Source organism: Mirounga angustirostris, unplaced genomic scaffold, assembly GCF_029215605.1.
Source record: "Mirounga angustirostris isolate CCGP_5_RB_7025 unplaced genomic scaffold, mMirAng1.0.hap1 SCAF_3, whole genome shotgun sequence".
In the NCBI taxonomy this organism is placed as follows: domain Eukaryota; kingdom Metazoa; phylum Chordata; class Mammalia; order Carnivora; family Phocidae; genus Mirounga; species Mirounga angustirostris.
This window is the reverse complement of record NW_026991711.1, coordinates 86755561-86777855: the sequence shown is the minus strand read 5'-3', so window position 1 is coordinate 86777855 and position 22295 is coordinate 86755561. Positions and strand designations below refer to the sequence as shown.

At 52.5% G+C, this 22295-nt stretch overlaps 1 protein-coding gene across 1 annotated transcript in view; it reads left to right on the top strand.

Moving 5' to 3' along the window:
* The window catches only part of MYO7B (myosin VIIB), a 77192-nt gene that overhangs the window by 20607 nt on the left and 34290 nt on the right, over positions 1-22295 (top strand). Inside the window, exons 8-18 of the mRNA XM_064585814.1 lie at positions 1597-1750; positions 4219-4295; positions 5479-5598; positions 5906-6048; positions 8137-8347; positions 9053-9188; positions 13715-13878; positions 15832-15969; positions 17530-17682; positions 18388-18486; positions 20302-20396. Of these exons, the coding sequence (XP_064441884.1) occupies positions 1597-1750; positions 4219-4295; positions 5479-5598; positions 5906-6048; positions 8137-8347; positions 9053-9188; positions 13715-13878; positions 15832-15969; positions 17530-17682; positions 18388-18486; positions 20302-20396 (1490 nt within the window). The remainder of the gene's footprint in view (positions 1-1596; positions 1751-4218; positions 4296-5478; positions 5599-5905; positions 6049-8136; positions 8348-9052; positions 9189-13714; positions 13879-15831; positions 15970-17529; positions 17683-18387; positions 18487-20301; positions 20397-22295) is intronic.

Here is a 22295-nt window from a genome sequence, read left to right as displayed (position 1 = left end):
CCCTGCCCTCCTCGCCCCCCCGCCCCGCCCCGCCCCTGCTCTCCTCGCCCCACCTCTCGCTGCTCCACCTCTCCCCGTCCTTCCCTTGCCCTCTCCACCCCGCCTTTATCGGGTCCAACTCTCTCCGGTCCACCTCTCTCCGGTCCACCTTTCTCCGCCCCGCCCCCGCCCTCCTCGTCCCGCCTCTCTCCACCCCGCACTGCCTTCCCCTGTCCCTACCCTCCCGGTCCCGCCTCTCCCCTCCCGCTCTCTGCGCAGCACCGCCCTGCCCCGCCTCTCCCCGCTCCCCCGGCCGCGTCTCTCAATAGCGAAAGGAGAAAGAGGAGAGCTGGTTCCTGCTCCGCCTGTGGTTTACAGCCCCAGAAAAGCCCTGAGGCAGGGATTGAGGGTTGCCCTTTTCCATCTTCCACTCCACCCTTCTTCTGTTCTTAACGACTCTCAGAGACTTACCCTTGTCCGTGTGCTTCCTTATTCTCTGCTGAACGCATAGTCCTTCCCCACGCACCTCAGCTTTCTCTGGATCCTGCAGACTGAGGTTCCAGTAGGTGACGGAGAGTCGTAGCCACGCTTCTCCTTCCTCGGTTTCATTCCAAACGCCCATCCTTGTAGGTGCCTGTAGAACTTGAACTCTAGCAAAGCGGGGACCTTGCTCTTGCTCTGGGCTGCATCCCCGCGCCAGCTCAAGGTTGTAGGGGATGGTGGAGTTCCACCTTTTGAATCTCTCCTGCCTAACCCTTCCTGTGTTCACTGCCTGGAGGCCTTCCTCATTTCTTCCTGGATCCTGGTGGTAGTTTTCTCCCGCATCCTCCCTGTCGCCAGACTTGACCCCTAACCTACCATCCCTTCTGCCGACCTTCCACGGTGCAAGGCTGACAGATCACGTCTTGGACTACAATTCTGCAGGGGCTCCCTGCGGCTCCTTGGCATGGTTTCCAAGTGCCTCCGGACCCCACCTTCCTTGCAAGCCCTGTCCTGTCTCCACCTCCCAGCCTAGCTCCGCTGTTGACTGCCTAGACCGGTGGCTCCCTGTGCTGCTCAGGTGCCACCTCCAGGAGGCTTTTCCCTGCTTCCCGGTAGGGCTGCTCCCGGCCCCCTTTGGTCTCAGCACCTGGAACAGCATATGACACCATCATTTGCTTTCTGCCTCCCTTCTTGGATGCACAGCACCCCAGGCAGGGCCAGGTCTCTCCGTTTACGGAATTCCCAGCGAGTAGCACAGGGCCTGGCACACAGGGAGCCCTGGAAGGTGTTTGTTAAAGGAATGAACTCCCAGGATTCCCCAGAGAGGGTAAGGCAGGCATTACGGGGGATGGGTGACAAATAGAGGCTCGGAGATGCTGAATGATACCAGCGCCGGCTGCAAAACCCAGGCACGCTGTGTCTATGTCATCGTGATTCCACCTCCCGCAGTACTTTTGTGCATTTTCGGAGTTGCGGCCTCCAGGTGGCCTCTCAGAGTCCGCCCGGGGCCTATGAAGTGTCACTTATGAGGGGCCCTTGGCTGAGTCCCTGACACATCTCTGCCTTGCTAGCCCTACGATGGAGGAGGTGGGGTGGGGGGTGGCCCCCAGAATGCTGACATGGCCGATCCTCCAGGGAAACTGCACCTCCTGTGAGGGCCTCAATGACGCCAAGGACTATGCCCACGTCCGCTCCGCCATGAAGATCCTCATGTTCTCCGATTCAGAGAATTGGGACCTCAGCAAGCTGCTGGCGGCCATCCTCTACCTGGGCAACGTGGAGTTTATGGGTAATGCTGTTTCCACCCAAACTGCACCCCCTGGGGAGGAAGAGGTGGGGGGACGGGACAGGAGGAGGAAGAAATCTCTGGGAGTTCTCACCTCAAGAGCCTGGCAAGATCACATGGTCTAACCCTGTCCTGGAAAAATTCATTGAAAATTATAGCTACGATTTTGGAGGTCTCACGGGGTTCAAGGGAAGATGTCAAAGCTTAAGGCTGTCCAAAGATGAAAACTCTGATCATCCCCCAGTTGTAGCAGGGACCCTAAAGGGCTACCCCCTTAGGTTAAGGGTGAACCAGAGTAAACAAAGCCATGCATGAACTTGCAAACCCATTTGTAAGCATCCAGGTGGTCTGGGTATCAGGGTGTCCTGGCCTGTTACTGCCTCAAAGCATCTGATGGAAGTTCCTCTCTGGAGGAAAATAGCATCAACCTAGATTACACATTATTCCTTCGGACAGTTTTTCAAATTTAACACCCAACATGCAGCCAAAGATAAGTAGGAACGAGGAAATAAGACATCATGAGCAAACACCAGCAGAAATAATAGACAATAGAAATAGAGCCACAAAGATTTCAGATGTTGGGATTATTGGACACAAACCACAAAGCATCTACGTGTGGCTGTGTTCAAGAAAAGAAAAAGCCAAGCTTGAAAATTTAGACAGGGAACTGAAAATGGAAAATGTGGCGTTATAGATTTTAAAAGGAGCCACATAGAAATTCTAAAATATAAAAAAAATAAATAAATAAAAACCAAAATGAAGAACTCAATGGATGTTTTAACAGCTAGGTTTTTTTTTTTTTAATTTTTATTTATTTATTAGAGAGAGAGAGAGAGTGAGCATGAGCTGGGGGAGAGAGAGAAGGAGAAGCAGACTCCCCGCTGAGCAGGGAGCCTAATGTGGGGCTGGATCCCAGGACCCTGAGATCATGACCTGAGCCAAAGGCAGACGCTTAACCGACTGAGCCACCCAGGTGCCCCAAAAAGCCAGTTTTATACACATGGAGAGGGGATGTGTGAGTGGAGGAAAAGTCAGGACACAGCATGGAGACACAGAAGGGTGGAAAACATAAGAGAGAGTAGGAGATGTGGAGGACAATGAGAAACAGTAACATACTTTTAACTGACATACTAAAAGAAAAGAGAGAAAGAATGGGGCAAAGGCAATATTGGAAGGAACAATGGCTGATTCTAGAATTCACGAAGGACACCAATTCACAGAGCAGTGAGGAAAGGACAGACTTTTCAGTAAACTGTTCCATGAACTTGAACCCCCTCTCGCACCACATAAGGAGATCTCCAGGTGAGTTGTCACTGTGCCCATAGGATCTATCAACTGAACTGGGCACTTCTGCAGGTGACAGGTGGGCGCTGACTTGCACACAGGGGCATTGGAACATGGAAGAGTATTACAAATGTGATGTTGAGGGTGAAACCAGGCTGATCTACAAGATCAGACATTCAATTAGATCACCCTTAACACAAAATTTAAAAACAGCTGAAATTAAATGCTGTTTCAGATCAATATTTAGGTAGTAGAAGGATAATGGAAAGCAAGGAAGTGGTGTCCATGAGTGAGTGGGGAGGAACGCAGGTCTTAGCAGGAAAGGACTGTGAGGGCTTCAGGTGTGGGCCAGGCTCTGTATCTTGGCTGTAGTAGTGGTTTCACGGTGTTAACTGAGTCATTATTTATTATATGACAGTAGGGCTGCCCCCGGCCCCCTTTGGTCTCAGCACCTGGAACAGCATATGACACCATCATTTGCTTCCTGCCTCCCTTCTTGGATGCACAGCACCCCAGGCAGGGCCAGGTCTCTCCATTTATGGAATTCCCAGCAAGTAGCACAGGGCCTTTGGGTTCTATATACTTTTTTTATCTATATGCTTTATTTTATAATTTATTCAAGTTTAAAAAAGAAAAAATATATGCACAGGAACAACATTGCCCCTGTCCCCAGGCCTGGCAGCCCCCCTGAGTGGAGGTGGCTGGAAGATGGGGACTGAACTGGAGAGACCAGTCAGAAGACTCTTGCAGTAGGGCTGGGCCTGGCCTAAAGCTGTGCCCTGTTAATGTCCGCTTGTGTGACTGACTGAAGGAAGGAAGGCCTAGGTTTCCGTGGACAGCAGAGTAGAGTGAAGGTGGCTGATGCTCATCCTTTTCCTTAGTAGACCCCACCCCCGCCCGCACCAGCACCAGCCTTCATTTCCTCAAACTTCCCTTTGAGGCAGAGCCACGATCTCGCTGAGCAGAGGGAGAAGCAATCTGTTACATTCCTTCACAGCGAAGGGGCTGGTAATCCCCAGGGACCTTGTCTCCCGAAGAGAAGGTCTGGGAGAAGCAGTGCCTCCCACCCAGGGACAGGTGCCTGTAATAGCTGGATCTGGGGCTGCCCCAGGCTCAGGCCCTCCTGGGGCCCCTGTCCCATCCCTTCAGGCCGCTTCACCACTCAGGGTTACTGCTTCTCTCCCCAGCTGCCGTCTTCGAGAACTTGGAATCCTCTGACGTGATGGACACGCCGGCCTTTCCCACTGTGCTAAAGTTACTGGAGGTAGCTCTGCCATTGTGACGTCGAGCTTCCATGTCTGTGAGGGGCCCCAGGGGCCTGGGCTCATAGCCCCCCAACCCCTGGTTGTCATTAACCCTTCCCAGGCTCCCACTCCTGCCCCCACCCCTCTCCCCAGGCTCTCAACTCAACCCCTGCACCCATCTGGGCACTGCAGGCATTGGGGGTGGGAAGCCATGTGAGCTAATCTTTAACAAAGCAACGAAATGATCAGTCTGGCTTTAACACGTTTCTTCTCTTTTCTTGTGTCACCCCCCCCCTCGTTCTTCAGTGGCCTTCACTCAGCATCCTCACTCCCCACCCCACCCAGTCCCCAAGCTCTCCCCACATGGCCACATAACCCAGGGCCCTTACGCTGGACCCTTCCCTACCTCCCTTCAACAAGTCCCCACCTTCTCCGTGAGTTGTGCTCTTCTGGGGAAGTGGAATGTGCTCATACCATTAGCCCTCCAGGTTAGTACAGAGACCAAATGGAGCCTGGACTTGGAGGAAGAACAGCAGGCACTGGGTGGAGAAATATTTTTGCCCTGGGGACATTATAATGTCTTCCACATCACACCACATTGACAGTTCTGGTGGGAAGTTGATAGCATCAGAAGCAAACAAGCAAAGCAATCACATTTTGCTGCTAATGTTCTTTATTTGATTCAGGGTTCTTTGGGTTCTTGCTGGCTCAGTGTTCCCTGCATGGTGAGAGGGACTGGCCCATCCAGAATCCTCTTGCTCCCTTAGGCCAAAGCAGGAGTGGCTTCGGTTGGGGCATATCCAGAGGCCAATGGCCTGGCCTCAGAGCCCTCCCCGCCCATTGTTTTCCCAGGTCTGCTTATGGCACCAGCCCCTTCCCCAGTCCCTGGAAGACTAGCACAGAGCTGGTAAACCAAGCAGCCAGCATGCCCAGGACCCACCCAGCTTGTGCATCCTTCCTGAACACTCTTGACATCCTGGTGCTTAGACTGGAGCTGGGCCAGGGCCTGCCCAGGACCCTGACTCCAGCTTCCATCTGGCCTGGCCCTGCTGGATGGCCCCACAGGCATCTCCCACCCTCAGGCCTTGGGCATAGGGTGTTTGGTCACAAGAGAGAACAAGACGTGACCTAAGTAGGTCCGAGCCCCGGAGCCAGGCCCTGCCCCCCATTAGCTGTGATGCCAGTTGCCACCCGCCTTTCCAGGTGGAGTACCAGGCACTCCAGGACTGTCTGGTCAAGCATTCCATCATCATCCGAGGGGAGTCTGTCACCAGGCCCTTGAACATCACCCAGGCCGCAGACCGGAGGGACGCCTTTGTCAAGGTACAGAGCTGTGGGAGAAGGGGCCCATGTGTCTCTCTGTTGAACACAGCTCCTTGCCCTGCTGGGGGAGAGCAGGTAAGAGCAGAGATGGCTGGGCAAGTCCTGACTCTGCCAGTCACCTGTCTGGTGACAGTGGGCTTCCCAGCCTCTCTGGGCTTCAGCTTCTTGCCTTTAAAGTAGGGAGAGTGCCCCTCAGTAGGTCCATGAGATCCAGTGTGCATGCAGCCTTTGCAGGTGAGCTTAGAGATCAGGGGCCGCCTTCCTCTTATGCTTCAAAGCCCATGGGCTTTACCCCATGTCTCCTCAGGGCATCTATGGGCACCTCTTCCTGTGGATTGTCAAGAAGATCAACACTGCAATTTTCACTCCACCTGCCCAGGACCCCAAAAATGTGCGAAGAGCCATCAGCCTCCTGGACATATTTGGCTTTGAAAATTTCCAGAACAATAGGTATGAAGATCTCAGTTCACCTGCTTTCAGAGAATGGGAGATCAGCTTAGCTCCTCTCTAACTGAGCAAGCTGGAGGGTAACCATTCCTTCCCCGATGAGACCGGGAGCAGGGACCCCTCCTACCTTTTCCCAGATGCGAGTCTGCTCTGCAGGCCTGAATCTGCAGCGAGACGGCCTGTGCACCTCCCCTGACACCCCACACAGCTAGCTACAAGCATCCCCAAGCGCCAGGCTGAAGTCCCAGCATTTGTCACCTCTCTTGAGCCGTCTGCTCTCCTAAGGAATTAAAGTGAATGATCACATGAGGCTGGGGTGAAAATGTAAATCAGCAGCATCGATTCAACTGCATCTCTAGATGAGCTATCGTGCTAGGCAATGGGGGAAAGTAGGGGACGTGTGACCATCCCTGACTTTGGAGTTTGGCAAGGGTAAGGCAAGGCAGGACACCCCTGACCCTGTGTCCCAGCATCCCAGCACCCCAGACTGGAGGCCCAGGAGCCAGAGCAGGAGGCAGGTCAGAAAACTGATGCCTAACTGGGACTGATGAAGGCTGGGGCGGGGGGTGGACAGGGTGCTGAAGAGAGTCAGGCAGTGGAGCCAAATGAGGACAAGTGATGCCCTGGGGCATTATCAGGTGGCAGGAGAACAACAGATGAGGAAAACGAGGACCTCAGGACAAGCAAGCAGGGACACTCTGGGATTGCTGCCTCCCCAGTCAGCTGGGAGGGCAGGGCGAAGGCCTGCTCCCTGTGCGCCGGGGGATGGGCAGGGCTGGCAGAACTAAGCCCAGTATAGGGCAGCTCTCAGGCACAGGAAACTCAAGTGTGATTCAGATCATTGGTTTCTGTCCCCAAGAGGGACAGGCTGAGCAGACCACGCACATTGGACACCTTGGAGGTGGGCGAATAATTGGTTGAGGGGGATCCGGTCATTTATACAGGGGCCCCTCCTTGGAGGAGCCACAAGCTGGGTTTACTACAGAGCTGCAGTCCCCTCCTGCAGGTGGCCACTGAGCACTCTCCAGGCAGCGTGCTGGGAGTGGGGGACAGGGTGGACCTGTCCCCTCACCTCTTGGGTTAACAGGGGTTGAACGACCAGTCTCACATATGATGAGGATTTGCATAAATTGGCAACCCATCCTGAGGAAGAAAGACCTAAGTGAGAGCCAAGGGTTGAACAAAACTAGGCAGGTAATGAGGAAAGAGAGGAGGGTGGCAGCAAATGTGTGACCACTCAGAGGCAGGGAAGAAGCGGGTGCCTTCACAGCATCGAGGGAAGGAGGCTACGGTGACCCAGGCCACTCCCTGGGAGATGCAGGAAGGCTTTGTACTATGTCTCTGTCTGAGGGGATCTGAAAACAGCGAAGAAACCTGGGAGGATTGGAAGCAGGGGGACAATGGGGCTGCTGGCCAAAGATCTCCCCCTAGTGGCACATGGAGATGGGGGGATGCAGGGAGAGCCCCTGGAGGCCACCCCTGGGTTTCCCCAGGGGGGAATAAAGGGGTCTGGACACAGGCCTCTGCCATGGGAGTGGAAGGGAGTACACAGGTCAGGGTGCTATGATGGAGAAAGCAGGGACCAGACTTTGGCAGCTGATTGGAACTGGGGAGGAGGCAGGGAGAGGTGTCAAGCGTGACCCCTTGGTTGGTGACTTGAGCCAGGGGTGACGAGTGGAGGGATCATTTCCGAGGTGGGGTGCCCAGGAGGAAGAGCAGCTGGAGGATGGGGCGGGAGTAAGCAGTGTGTCTGACTGATGCAAAGGAGCCCAGCAGGCGTCACCGTTACCGGGTCTCCAGAAGCTCATCTCAGCACCCAGGCCTCTTGGCCTTGGGGCTGGGGCTGCTACGGGACACCTGGTCCCCTAAGGAAGGTCTCTTGATGACATTCTCTTAGTCTGTTTGCCACGGGCTGGAGGAGGTGATGGTGGCAGCGACAGAGGGAAGAGGGAGTACACGTGTGTGGGGATGTGCGTCCTCGGGCATGCACATGCGGCTGGATGCAAATGGCTGGTGGCCCGCGGTTCCTGCCAGCGGCGACAGGGACCGGGCTAACCGTGCTCCACGTCTGGGTGTGCATTCCCTCCACAGCTTTGAGCAGCTCTGCATCAACTTTGCCAACGAGCACCTGCAGCAGTTCTTTGTGCAGCACGTGTTCACCATGGAGCAGGAGGAGTACCTCTCGGAGAACATTGCCTGGGACTACATCCACTACAACGACAATCGGCCCACCCTGGACCTGCTGGCCCTCAAGCCCATGAGCATCATCTCCCTCCTGGACGAAGAGAGCCACTTCCCACAGGTAAACCCCTGAGCCTGCCGACCCTCAGGTGAAGACCCCCACTCATGGCTCTTGCCCTTGAGGTTGGGAAACTCCCCTGGGGTAACCCATGGGTCCCTGGGTTGCCAAAACCTCTGCCAGGCGCTAGCAGACCAGCCCCAGCCTAAACAACCTCCTCGCCTGCTAGGTCCACCTCCTACAGGGAGGCTCACCGACCACCCCCCACCCCCCTCCCCCTCCCCAGAAGCAGGACCTGCAGTCACTGATTATCTACTTCAAGAACTCACCCCAGGAGGGGCTTGCTAAGCACCCGCGGGCCAAGGGCTGCAAGGTGCAAGAGATGGAAATGTTTGCCTGCTCGCCCTCAAGGAACTCTGCCTGTCCTTAGGGAGGTAGATTTTCAAAGCAGTCTGTAAGAGCTCGGAGTCCAGAGAAGGGTGAAGCCAGGGTTAGGGTCCCTGGATAATTGTAAGGAAGGGTGGAGCAGGAGAGCTGGCAGGTGGAGGGTGGCAGACCCCATCTCTGCTCCCAGCTCGGTCCTCACTCACTGCGACCAGCCACCAATCCCTGGGCAGCAGTTTCCCATCTGTAGAAGGGTCCTCAGCCATTCTGAGCCCAGTTGCTTTGCCCCTGTGAGGGAGCCCGTGAGCCCTGTGGATGTGTCAGCTGACCTCCCCATGGCTGGATTCTGGGACGTCGGCCCATAGGGTGTCTGTGCTCTTCCAGGGGACAGATACCACCATGCTGCAAAAACTGAACAATGTCCATGCCAACAACAAGGCCTTCTTGCAGCCCAGAAACATCCACGATGCCAGATTTGGCATCGCCCACTTTGCGGGCGAGGTGTACTACCAGACAGAAGGTAGGTGCAGCTCCTCTCTATTTCCCCTTCCTTCCAAATCTGGATCATTCCAGGAAGGCCATGGGAAGAAAGCCGAGAGAACAAGGTCATTTTGCAGAGCAAGCAATGGGAAAGAGGGAATGGAATGGACCATGCATGGTTTGTATCGTTTTTTAGTGTTAGCTCTATTGAGATATCATTCACATACCATATTATCTCCCATTTTAACTGTATAACTCAATGGTCTTTAGTATATTCACAGAGTTGTATAATCATTGCCGTAAGTTTACAACATTTTCATCACTCCAAAATGAAACCTCCCATTAGCCATCAATCTGCATTTTCCCCCAATCCTGGGCAACCACTAATTTCTGTCCCTATGGATTTACCTATTCTGGACATTTCATACAAATGGAACCATGCAATGTGTGGTCTTTGTGGCTGGCTTCTTTCACTTAGCATAATGTTTTTAAGGTTCGTCCATGTCATAGCATGTGTCAGGAAATTGTTTCTTTATATTGCAGTATGTTCCACTGTGTGAATATAGCACATTTCATTTATTCCTTTGTCACTTGATGAACATTTGGGTTGTTTCCACCTTTTGGCTATTATGAATAATGCTGCCATGAACACTTATGTGCAAGTTTTTATGTAGACAAATGTTTTCACTTCTTTGTGGTATGTACTGGGTCATATGGTAATTCTACATTTAGCTTTTTGAGTAACCACCCAACTGTTTTCCAAAGTGGCTGCACTAACTCACATTTCCACCAGCAACAAATGAAGGCTCTAATTTTTCCACATCCTCACCAACACTTGCTATTATCTGTTTTTTTATTTTAGCCATCCCAGTGGCTTTGAAGTGGTCTCTCAGTATAATGTTGGTTTGTGTTTCCCTGATGCGTAATGATGTTAAGCATCTTTTCATGTGCTTATTGCTCATTTGTATATCATCTTTGGAGAAATGTCTGTTCAAACTCTTTGCCCATGTTTTAATTAGTTGTCTTTTTTTCGTTGAGTTGTAAGAGTTCTTTATATATTCTGGATATAATTACCTTATCAGATATGTAATTTGCAAATATTTTCTCCTGCTCTCTGGGTCATCTTTTCACTTCTTGATAGTGTCTTTTGAAGCACAAAAGTGTTTCATTTTGATAAAGTCCAAGTATCTTTTTCTTCTTTTGTTGCTCATGCTTTCGGTGTCATGACTAAGAAATCATTGTCTGACCCAAGATTTACCTCTGTGTATTCTTCCAAGAGTTTTTTTAGTTTTAACTTTTCATTTAGGTCTTTGATTCATTTTGAGTTAATTTTTATTTATGCTATGATAGGCTCAGGCATGGTTTTGTTTTGACTGGAGAAATAAAGGTCTGGGGTGGTTAAACCTTTTGGTGTGCTTAGAAAAATAAGAAAGGTAGTCAGTGTGCAGCTGTGGTCAGGACAATGAGTCAGGTGGCTGTAGCAGCTCTCTCTGTGGCTCATATGGAGAAATGAGGAGGATCTCTGGTCTGTTTAACTGGAAACTCAAAGTCAGGGATGATCCATGCATACTTTTCAGTTGGAGAGACAAGGCAGTAGGAGGGCTGACATTTTCGCATAGAAGAGGTGAGGTGTTAGGAGGTCAGGGGATCTTTTCTGTCGTACAATGAGAAGGTGGTTGCTCCTTCATAGTCCCCACCTGACCCTGGCTTTGGGGCTCTTCAGAAAGGGAGAGACCAGAGCCAGTGGGACCTGCAGGGTCCCAGAACACAAGACACTGAGTCCATCCCAACCTCCATGGACAATTCAAGGCTAAGTTTTATTATGTGAAGTGACATGAAAATATTGTTGTGTATGCTAAGATTAAGACAGCTTCTTTGTAGACTTTCTGAATTTCTAAAATTCTATTAATGTTCATTAAAGCTGAGCTTACTAGTTTTTCTTTGGGTGCCATGCTATGCTGATGAGCTAAGCCCCACTTACTCTGCCTACTGGGGGGTTGAGCCTGGGGTGCCTCGGTGCAACCCTCCCTTTGAGAACACCCTGGGTTGGGGAGGCTCTGCCTAAGCCTGGAGAAGCACAGAGTGCCACCAAGTGTCTGCTCACCCTCCATCTGCAGAGGGCAGCCTCCCCAGCATGTAGCTGGGAGAAGGGTTTGTGTGCACAGCACATGCTCGCTCCAGTCACCCCCAGTTCTGTGAGGCCTCATGGTGCCCCTGGAGCTCCTGGTACAGTGCCTTCCCCCTCATAGGCACTGCAGGGAGAGGTGGGGAAAATCAGCTTCCTTCCCCCCGTCTCAGTCTCCCTAACCCCACACCAGGCTGTGTAGGTTTGCACAGAGCATCCCCCTAAAAGGTGGGGTTACTTAAAGGGGTAGAGTGGGAGAGGAAATTCAGGCTTGTACCCTTGTGGGGTCATCCCTAGAAGTCCCAGGAGTGTAGCCCTACAGCAGGCCCCTAGCCCTCACCAGCCTGGCTTTGAGAAACAGCTCTTCTTCATCACCTTCTTGGTGATCCTGTGTCCCACTTTAGGGCAAGTCCATTCTTACCCATGCCCAGAGCCATGCCTATGTTAGCAGCTGGCTAAGGCTGCCAAACCAAAGCTCCCCAGGTAGGAACAGAGATGCATTTCCTCACGGTTCTGGAGGCCTGAAGTCCCAGATTAAGGTGTCAGTGTGGTTGGTTCCTTCTGATGTCTGATGTCTGACATCTGACATCTTTAGTGTCTCTGTGCATCTGTGTCCTAATCTCTTCTTATAGGACACCAGTCACACTGGATTATTGCCACCCAAATAGCCTCATTTTAACTTAATCGCCTCTGTAAAGGCCCCATCTCCACATATAGTCACATTCTGAGGTACTGAGGGTTAGAATTTCAATGTATGGATTTGGGGGGGATGCAACTCAGCCCATAACACTGCCCCTCCTCAATTTCTGGATTCTCAGTCTTCAGGCTGGAGGGGCCCCTGGCCCTAGCAGGACCTTCCAGGACCCCAGAACAGGGCTGGTGGAGGGGCTACGGGCTCCCAAGCCCTCAGGTCCTCCTTAGCAATCACAGACCCACTTGGTTCCTAAACCTACTGTTAGAGAGCACACACGCACTCACACACATGCACACACGGCCTAAGGGCACACATTCACGCCCAAGACCTGTGCAGTGTAAACTCATAATGAGGAGGGAAATGTGCCCTAAGGACCTCTTAATCAGCAAGCCACCACCCTGTCCTTGAGCCAGTAAGACAAGTGGTGTGAATGCCTAGCCTCCTTCCATTTTGGGCTCCCAGGAAAAGCAGAGTAGCTGCCACCCCTCACTAGTTTCACAGGAGGTTGGAAGTAACCACCCCCCACCCCAGACCCCGGCTGGGGGTGTATGCAGATGCTCCCAGAGTTGCATCTGGACTCAGGGACGAGGGCAGGAGTGCCATGCCTCCCTCTCTGGACTGCAAGCTGCCTGAACATTACCAGGCTGCCAGATTTTCAGGACTTCTTGGTGGGGGCGGGAGGCTTCCTCACTCTGTCCTTTAACTTCTTTTCTTTTTAGCTCCTTTATATATGAATAAGCAGTTGCCCGCATCAGACTTGCTCAAGGTCACCCAGAAATTTAGTGGGCCAGAGCCCTGATGAGAGCCCCCAGGCATCTCGCTGCAGGGAAATCTAAACTGTATCCTGAAGGGATGCACTGTCTGCCATCTGCTCTGGCCGCTGGTCAGCTTCAGAGGGTACTTGGCAGTTCCAGTGATGGCTGGGGCTGGAGGTGTCGAGGGACCTGAGCCACTCCTGTCCATGGTGCACCAAGGGGGGGCCGTGGCTGGCAAAGCGGAGGGAAAATCTTCAGACGACCCCCTGACCTGAGCAGTAGGGCCCATAAGAAAGGTCCCACAGAGGCCAGGAGAGCCCTGAGGAGGGCCCTGGGGAGCCTCCAGGAATAGACAATGCTTGAGCTGGTTTTGAAGAATGAGCCAGAGCTGGCCGGGCTGGATAAGCAGGGAAGAGTGTCCAGCAGTGGCTGGTGGGGGCTGGAGGTGGTGGGAGAGCTGGGGCCTCTGGGGTGCTTTGGGCACCAGTGGAGTGCAGGACCACAGGGGCCCCGGGAGTTGAGGAAGGGGGAGATGAGGAAGGCGTGCTCTGGTGGCAGGTAAGCAGAGAAAGGGTTCAGGCAGGGTGACACGGCAGTGTGCGGCTTTAGGACAGTCCCGGCCCCGGGGCCATGAACCGGGAAGGGTGGGACGGAGAGCAGAGGGGTGGGCTGGGATCAAAGGAACGATTCAGGCAGAAGGAATGGCAGCGGCTTAGACAGGGGGTGGTGGTGGGGTTGGTGGGTGCGGGGGTTGGAAGATTTAGATGTGGGTGTGACACACTGGTGCTGGGCAGAGCCGAGTGCAGGCCTGGGTGCAGGAGCTCTCCAGCTGGGCAGGGAGGTCAAGGGAGGCGTGGAGAGAGCAGCTTCAGTGGGGGCTCCTCCGGGCATCCTGGGGTGACCAGAGTCCCCACCCTGTTGCCCCCCCTTCCCCTGTGGGTCAGAGAGGACGGCTGAACTGGGCTTGCAGGTGGGCTCTGCTTCCCCCACAGGCTTCCTGGAGAAGAATCGAGACGTGCTGAGCACAGATATCCTCACCCTGGTCTACTCCTCCAAAAACAAGTTCCTGAGGGAGATATTCAAGCTGGAGTCAGCAGGGACCAAGCTGGGCCATGGTACCATCATCCGGGCAAAGGCAGGGAGCCAGCTCTTCAAGGTGGGCTCCGATGGGTGGCCCTACCAATGCCTCCTTGGTCTCTCAGCCCTTAGGGCCTCAGGGGTCAGACATGCACACACAGGGAAGACCTATCACCTGGGGTCTCGGTTGTTTAGTCAGGGCCCATAAGTGAGTGCAAACCAGGAGTGGGGTGTTGCTGTTGCTGCGTGGATGGCAGTAAGAGGACAGGTGCACAGGGATGTGCCTGCTTCTGAGTGCGTGGTGGTCTGGGGGGGCCACATCTGCTTTTGTTAATATTATTTTTCTGTATTGGTCTCTGTGCATATGTTATGTGTGTGTGTGGTGTGTGTATTGTGTGGTATGTGTGTACAGTGCGTGTGTTTTGTGTGGTGTCTGGGGGGTACGGGGGGTGTGTGTGGTATGTGGGGTATTTGGTGTGCATGGGGGGTGGGGTGTGTGGGGTGCATTCTGTGTGATGTGTGTGGTGTGTGTATGTGGTATGGGATAGTGTGGTATGTGTGGGGGGGTGTCTGCTATGGTACATATGGTATATGTGTGTGTGCTATGGTGTTTGTGGTGTACGTGTGTGCTAGGGGGTGTGCGACGTGTGTATGTGACATGCGATGCATGATGTGTGTGTGTGTGGTACGGTATGTGTGATTGTGTGTGTGTGTGGTACGGGGTGTGTGGTATGTATGGGAGGGTGTGTGTGCTATGGTATGTATGTTATGTATGTGTGATGTGTGTGGTATGTGGTGTGTGTGTGTGTGTGTGTGTGTGGCAGCAGCAGTGCTAAAGGCTGCTGGCCAGGAAGGTGGGCAGCAGAGAGTCCCCAGTGCTCCTCAGGGCAGCCTAGGATTTCCTGGCAAGGTGAGGGTCTGCCCACCCCCTCCCTGCCAAGCCTCCACCCCTTAAGAATGACTGTTCCAGAAAAGCCCCATGAATCGTCTAATGAGGAGCTCCCCTACCCTGGGCAGGGAGATGGGGCCTGCTGAGTGGCTTGGGAACTTGGGGTGTAGGCAGAGGAAACTGCCCTCTGTGCCAGGCATTCAGCACTGGCCACACTGAGGTGCCCTTGACCTTTCATCACGCCCCACCTGACCTCTGCAGGAGGCCTCTCCTGAGACCTCGGTGCCCAGGACCCACCATGTGCAGAGCCGGCCTGGGGAGGCACCAAGGAGCCATGAGGCTGGGCAGGAATTGCCCAGGTCTGGAACCAGGTGCAGCCAGGCTGGACCCCCTGTATCACTGAGCCAGGCTAAACTCTCCACAGCTGAGGCCAGAGTACAGGCTTGTCCTGGCTCTGTGGGGCCCCCAGAGCATGTCTCAGGGATTTCAGGGAACAAGATGACAGCAAGGGAAATGCACATTATTTTACAAACCAGGACAACAAGAAAATGCTGCCCATTGTTACTATAAGGTGCCAGTGATTGCATCCTCTTCTCAGAAGTGTTAAGACTCGTGTCACCAGTTGATGCAATTTGGCAGTACATGCCTTTGCTCGGGTGCATTTGACTTGGGAAGGGTTTGGTCAGGGAGCATCACCCAAGATGAGCATTGCATAAAACACACACTGAGCCTGCTGGGGGCTTGCACTTGTTTTCTCTTGCATCCATGATTCTGTTACATCTATTTTAAAACTATATACATGTACTACAATGTTTACAATGTGCACTATAAAACATTTTTTAAAAACATACAAAACCAATAGGAAAACTGAAAAGGTAGAAGGGTAGGGGTAAAAAGTGAATGTTGCCAGTTCTCACATTCTTTCCCACTCTGGTGTATCATCTCATACACCCCACTTGGGGGACCCCACCCCTAGACAGGATACCTTGCCCCATCTTACTCACCAGAACTTATGATGGGCCAGTGCGTGAGGGGCTGCAGCCCCGCCCATCTGTGGGACCTTGGCAGAAGCCCTCATCTGGGTCAGCTGTGCCCCAGGCTGAGCTCCCCAGCCCCCTCTTGTGCCTGTGCTTCTGCTTGCAGTCTGCAGACTCCAGCAAGCAGCCCTCCACGTTGGCAGGCCAGTTCAAGAAGTCCCTGGACGAGCTGATGAAAATCCTGACCAGCTGCCAGCCCTACTTCATCCGCTGCATCAAACCCAATGAGTACAAAAAGCCACTGGTAATGAGGGGAGGCTGGGGTCACGCACGGGGGGGCATCTATTAGATGAGTCTGATGGCATCTAGGGTAACGTCACTCCCTTCATCAGGGAGTGGTCAGCATTAGAGCTATCTCCCCCATTTTAGAGATGGGGACACTGAAGTAAGGTGACCAGTCTAGGCCATTCAAAGATCGGTGACTGGCAGGACTTTGGATAACCCAGGGCTCTGTTGTCTCAGGCCTGCTATTCACCAGCTGTGTGCACTTGGCCAGGTGCTTTACTTCTTTGAGCCTGTTTTCTCCTCTGTAAAGTCAGAATCGTGCCTGCCTTGTGGTGGGGCAGGGGGCAGCAAGGACTGTACATGTTTTTGGCAAGTCTGCATGTGTAAACCCCACTCAATAAGGGGCAGCAACCAGTACTAGGATGTTAATTAATTGTATTGTATTTTTTGAATAGAATAAAATTATAGGAAATTGGGACTGGCCTAGGAAATCCAGAATGTATCCTCCTTAGAGGCACAATGCCTATATTTAGATAATAACTGTATTCCCAGAGGCTCTCTGTCCACACCCACACCCCCCACTTGCAGAGCTGTGAGACAGGTGGGCGGGGCCCGAGGCTGATGTTCCTGTTTCTCCAGCACGCCTGGCACATCTCTCAGAGACCCCGACTGCTATGTGGGGTGGGGGGTGGGGGCCAGGCAGGCTCAGGATTTAAACCTGGCTCAGCCACTTGGGAGTGTGGCCCTGAGCCTCAGCCATCCGTCTTAAAACTGGAGCTAAAGTCCTCCACCATGTAGGGCTGTTGTAAAAATTAAATGAGAAACACTGAGCTCACAGGAAATGCTCAACAAATGGGAACCAATTAGTTGCCCAAGACTAATGGCCATTAACAGTTGTTTCTGTGGCCCTCAGTGTTTCCAGGTGGGTAATTGCCTGCTGGTGGGCTTGCCAGATTTGAGGCTGTGCCCCTAGTCCCCAGACATTCCTGGCTCGGAGGCTGAGGGGAGGTTCTCTAGAGGCTAAGCTGTGTAGAGTCCGGGGCCATGGCTGAGACCCCATACCCTTGCGCAAAGCATCAGGCCCATAGTCCTCTCTGTTGGCCACGCCCATCTCTGGGTGGGAGGGGGAGGCGGAGAGACTAAGCTGGCTAGAATATTTTCTGACTCTCGGTGGGAAATGTATTTCTTCATTCCACTAGACTGTGGGAGGCAGAATGGTGCCGGAAGAGCTGCAGGGGCGCTCACCCCAACACAGGCAAGGCCAGGAGGAAACATTTTAACGTGACATATGCAAATAACTTTTATATTCATAGTACTTTGCATATCCTGAGAATGAGGGGAGTATTTAGTGTTCTTGTGGATGTCACAGTTTGTATATTATCGACTTTTATCTCCTCGGAAACACTTTCGGGGCTTTTCAGTGACTTCAGAACAAATACCTGTCTTCCAAAGAGACTTTTGGTCAAACCAAGCGTTGTTGAGTTGTCTTGTATGTGGGGATGGCGGCACGGCTGGGGGTCGGGCGGGCTGCCCGCGTGCAGCGGCTCAGGAAGCGGGCCTCCCACCTCTGCGCCCGCAGCTCTTCGACCGCGAGCTGTGCATCCGGCAGCTGCGCTATTCCGGCATGATGGAGACGGTGCACATCCGCAAGTCGGGCTTCCCCATCCGGTACACGTTCGAGGAGTTCTCCCGGAGGTTCGGCGTGGTGCTGCCCAACGCTGTGCGCCTGCAGGTGCCTGTTAACCTCCGCCTCAGCACGCGGTCCCTAAGAGGCAGCAGTGGTCAGCCTCAGCACCCCTGCTACCTCCCGGTGCCCCAGCCCCCAGTTCCAAGGGGGTCCTCCAGCTGCCCTCCTGCGGCTGAGGGCCTCTTCCCAGGCTCCAAGCTTTGAAATGACCCTTGTTCCTCCCTTCCTCTCATCTCCAGCCCCGTGTCTCACTCCCTGGGGGCCCTGGAAGTGAGGGAGGGGGTGGCTCACACTAGATCACACTCACTGGATGAGGCTGGTGGCTGAATATGTTGGTTCTAGGAGGTGTCTGCACTTTAAAGCAAATACTTCCATGGTAGCATGCTGGGGAGATGATGTGTGGCTGGATTGCTACTGGGGGCAGGAGGTCCTTCCCATCCTTCCTCAAACACTCAGCCATCCTAAACTTTGAGCTGCCCAAGTGCCCAACAGCCTCACTGAGGCTCCAGGCCTGCAAAGCATGGTGGCCTTGAGGTTCCAGGTCCTGGGTGATCCCCTGGGCCCCATCCTTGTTTGGAAGTGCTTGAGCCTGTGTCCTGACTGAGCAGCACTGATGGTGAAACCCAGGGGAGGAGGAAGACTTGAATCCCAGAAAGCCTTTGAGAAGGGACCCTCCCTCCCTCCCCCCCCCCCCCCCCCCCCCGGGGCTGCTCCAACTCCACCAAGCCACTTCTGTTTTCTCCTTGGCAGCTTCGAGACAAGGCTCGCCAGATGACTCTGCGCATTGCCGAAATGTGGCTGGGGACAGACAAAGAATGGAAAGTGGGAAAGACCAAAATTTTCCTGAAGGTGAGCCCCTGAACGTGCTGGTCCTCAGTCTCCTCCTTGGGGCTGGTCCCATGCCCACCAGGTGGCATCCCCTCACCCACCCTGAGCCAATGCCATGGGAGCCTGCTCCAGGTATGGCCCCCACCCTGAAGCACCCTGGTTGTAGAAAGCCATGCTGAGGGGGAATGTGGGGAGGGCTCAGACCAGCCTGCAGAAGCCCGGGAGGCTTCTCAGAGTGGAGCATCTAAGGCAAGACCTGAGGATAAGGAGGAGCTGCCCCAAGTCACCAGGCAGAAGCAAGAAGGAGCTCAGGGTAGGCTCTCACTGTCCCTAAGAATAGGCTTCCTCCTCCATGCCAGGAGCCACAGTCTGAAGTCAGATCTGGGGAAGCTTCACCTCTTCAAAGCCCTGGGGAGCTAGTGCTTCAGTGGAAGGAATCAGTGTGCTGATTACCCCTCACCTTAGAAGAGCTTGTCCTTGGGCAGGCATGTGCAAGCAGCACCACCGCCCACCACCCACCTCCATCCCCCACAACATACAGGAAGGCCCAAGGTCACACAGAGACAGCTTGTGGCTGACAGCCTCTAGCCCCTGAGCCTGGCCTTTGGGCCCTCCAGGACTACAAGTTGGGTCAAGAGCCACGGAGGACAGAACCTCCATGTCCCCTAGCCTTGTAAGCTGTGGGTGGGTGAGCAAAGAGAGAAAGAGGAGGGAGAAGAGAAGATCAGTGCTGGAAGCATGCTCTGCCAGCCCACCCAAGCCCCACCCCATCCCCATAGCCCCTTCCTAAGTCCTTCACTCCCTCTGCTTCCATACAGTCTGCTCACCCATCCTCATCTGTTCCCAGAGGGACTTCCCTGCCCTGACCCTCTAGTCAGTCCGTCTGTTCATCTGTCCATGCATTAGCCATGCCTGTGCTGGGGCTCTGGACTTAGTCAAGAGGGAAAAGGCAGAAGGGCTTCGGATTCCACTGGGGAGGTGAGACTGTCAGGTGGAAGACATCGGGGAAGTCCCAGGGTGCTGTCCAGGAAGCTGGGATAGACGTTGAGGGCCACAGGGGTATAAAGGGTGAGGTCAGTACGAGCATGTGGTCAAGGAGAGGAGGAGGAGAGTGCCCATCCCTCCACTTCTCCCCTCCCTGGCTGTTCCTTGAGGCCACCATCAGAGGTCTGGTGTATCTCTGTGTCCCCAGTGCCCACCTGGGCACATGAAGAGGCTCGGCGCTTGCTTGATGCAAGACTGATGGAGGTGGGAGAGGCCACCAAACCCCTGACTCTCCTCACCACTCACCAAAGCACCAAGCTGCTTTCTGTTCAACAAAGATGGTCCTTGCCTTGCAGGGACTAGGATGGCAAGCCCAAGGGAACAGCGATCCAGGTGAAGCACAAAGGCAGGCCAAAGAAAATCACAGCTCAAGGGCGAATAGGGCACATCAACTCACTTCGAATCCTACTCAAAGGCTGGGGGAAACAAGCATGAGTCTGTACTACAAGTTGGGTGACATTTCACATGAATTTTGGAAAATAAAACATAGCTTCAGAGAAACTTTTTGCCCCCTTATTGGGTTCTCCAGAGCAGAAATAAAATTTGCCGGATTGAATGAACAAGAAGAAAGAACTAAAATGGGCAGTTCTTAGATTGGGAATTGGGGGTATAGTTGCAGCTCCTGTCTCTGAGCCACATCAGGATCAATTTGAGGGTCACTTCCCCTGCTTGCCCTCCTGGGAGCACATAAGGGAAAAGTCTGAAAGACCCTTCTGTAGATAGGGCCCTGGCCCCAGGTGGGGTGTGGAGATGAGTGGAGGCGTCTACATGCTGGGATCTCCTCTGTTCCAGGATAACCAGGACACTCTGCTGGAGGTAGAGAGGAGCCAGGCCCTGGACAAGGCAGCAGTCAACATCCAGAGAGTCCTGCGAGGCTACAAATGGAGGTGCTGGCCCTGCCCAAGCCCCTCCCAGCCCACACACCCATATCTATTCATGGGCTTATCTGCCACATGTATATATCCTCTTTGGTGAAGCATCTGTGCTTGTTATTTGCCCAGTTTCTGATCGGATTCTTTGTTAAGTTCTTGGGGAGTTTGGGGGGTTTTTTGGGTTTTTTTTTTTTTAAGATTTTATTTATTTATTTGCCAGGGAGAGAGAGAGGGAGAATACAAGCAGGGGGAGTGGCAGGCAGAGGGAGAAGCAGGCTCCTCGCTGAGCAAGGAGCCTGATGTAGGACTCGATCCCAGGACCCTGAGATCATGACCTGAGCCGAAGGCAGATGCTTAACCATCTGAGCCACCCAGGCGCCCCTCTTTGTCGAGTTTTGAGAATTACTTATATATTCTAGATACTAGTCCTTTGTTAGATGTGTGGTTTGCAAATATCTCCTCCCAGTCTATAGTTTTTCCTCAAGTCCTCTTTTTTTTTAAAGATTTTATTTATTTTTATTTTTTTTTAAAGATTTTATTTATTTATTTGACAGAGAGAGACACAGCGAGAGAGGGAACACAAGCAGGGGGAGTGGGAGAGGGAGAAGCAGGCTCCCCTCAGAGCAGGGAGCCCGATGTGGGACTCGATCCCAGGACCCTGGGATCATGACCCGAGCTGAAGGCAGTCGCTTAACCAACTGAGCCACCCAGGCGCCCAAGATTTTATTTATTTATTTATTTGAGAGAGAGAGAATGAGAGAGAGCGAGTACATGAGAGGGGGCAGGGTCAGAGGGAGAAGCAGACTCCCTGCTGAGCAGGGAGCCCGATGCGGGACTCAATCCCAGGACTCCAGGATCATGACCTGAGCCGAAGGCAGTCGCTTAACCAACTGAGCCACCCAGGTGCCCCCTCCTCAAGTCCTCTTAAGAGGGTCTTTGCAGAGCAAAATTTTTAGTTTTGATGGAGTCCAGTTTATCAAATTTCCCTTCGTGGTGCATGCTTTTGGTGTCACATCTAAGATCTCTGCCTGAAGGTTTTCTCCAGTCTTATTTTCTAGAAGGCTCTATAGTTTTACAGTTGCATTTAGATCCATTCTCATTTTGAGTTAAATCTTGTATAGCGTGTGAGACTTAGGCTATGATTCTTTTAAAATTTTTCCCCCAGTGGATGTTGCTACAGCATCGTTCATTGAAAAATCCATCCTTCTTTCAATGAATTGATTTTGCACCTGTGTCGAAAATCAATTGGGCATATTGCAAGTTTGTTTCTGCATTCTCTGTTCTGTTGCAGTGATCCATGTGTCTGTTCCTCTGCCAGGGCCACACTGTCTTGTTGATTGTAGTTACATAATAAGTCTTGAAGTTGTGTAGACTGATTCCTCCTACCTTGTTTTTCAAAATTGTTTTAGCTGTTCTGGGTCCTTTGTCTTTCCATATACATCTTAGAAAGACCTTATCCATATCTACAAAAAATTCTTGCTGGGATTTTGATAGTAATTAATGTTATATATCAATTTGAGGAGAATTGACATCTCTACTATGTTAAGTTTTCTAATCCATGAATTCCGTTTATTTAGATCTTCTTTGATGTCTTTCACCAATGTTTTTTAGTTTTTGGTATACATGTTCTGTATATGTTTTTTTAGGTTTATACCTAGATTGCGTTTTTTTTTTTTTTTTTTGAGAGTATAAATGGTACTGTATTTTTAATTTTGACATTGATGTGTTCATAGCTAGTCTAAAAATATTAATCGATTTGTGTGTGTTGACTTCGTTTCCTGAAACCTTGCTGAAGTCACTCACTTTTTATGGATTTCTTGAAATTTTTTATGTAGATAATTACATTATCTGCAAATGGGGACAGTCTTATTTCCTCCTTTCCAATCTTTATGTCTTTTATTTACTTTTCTTGCT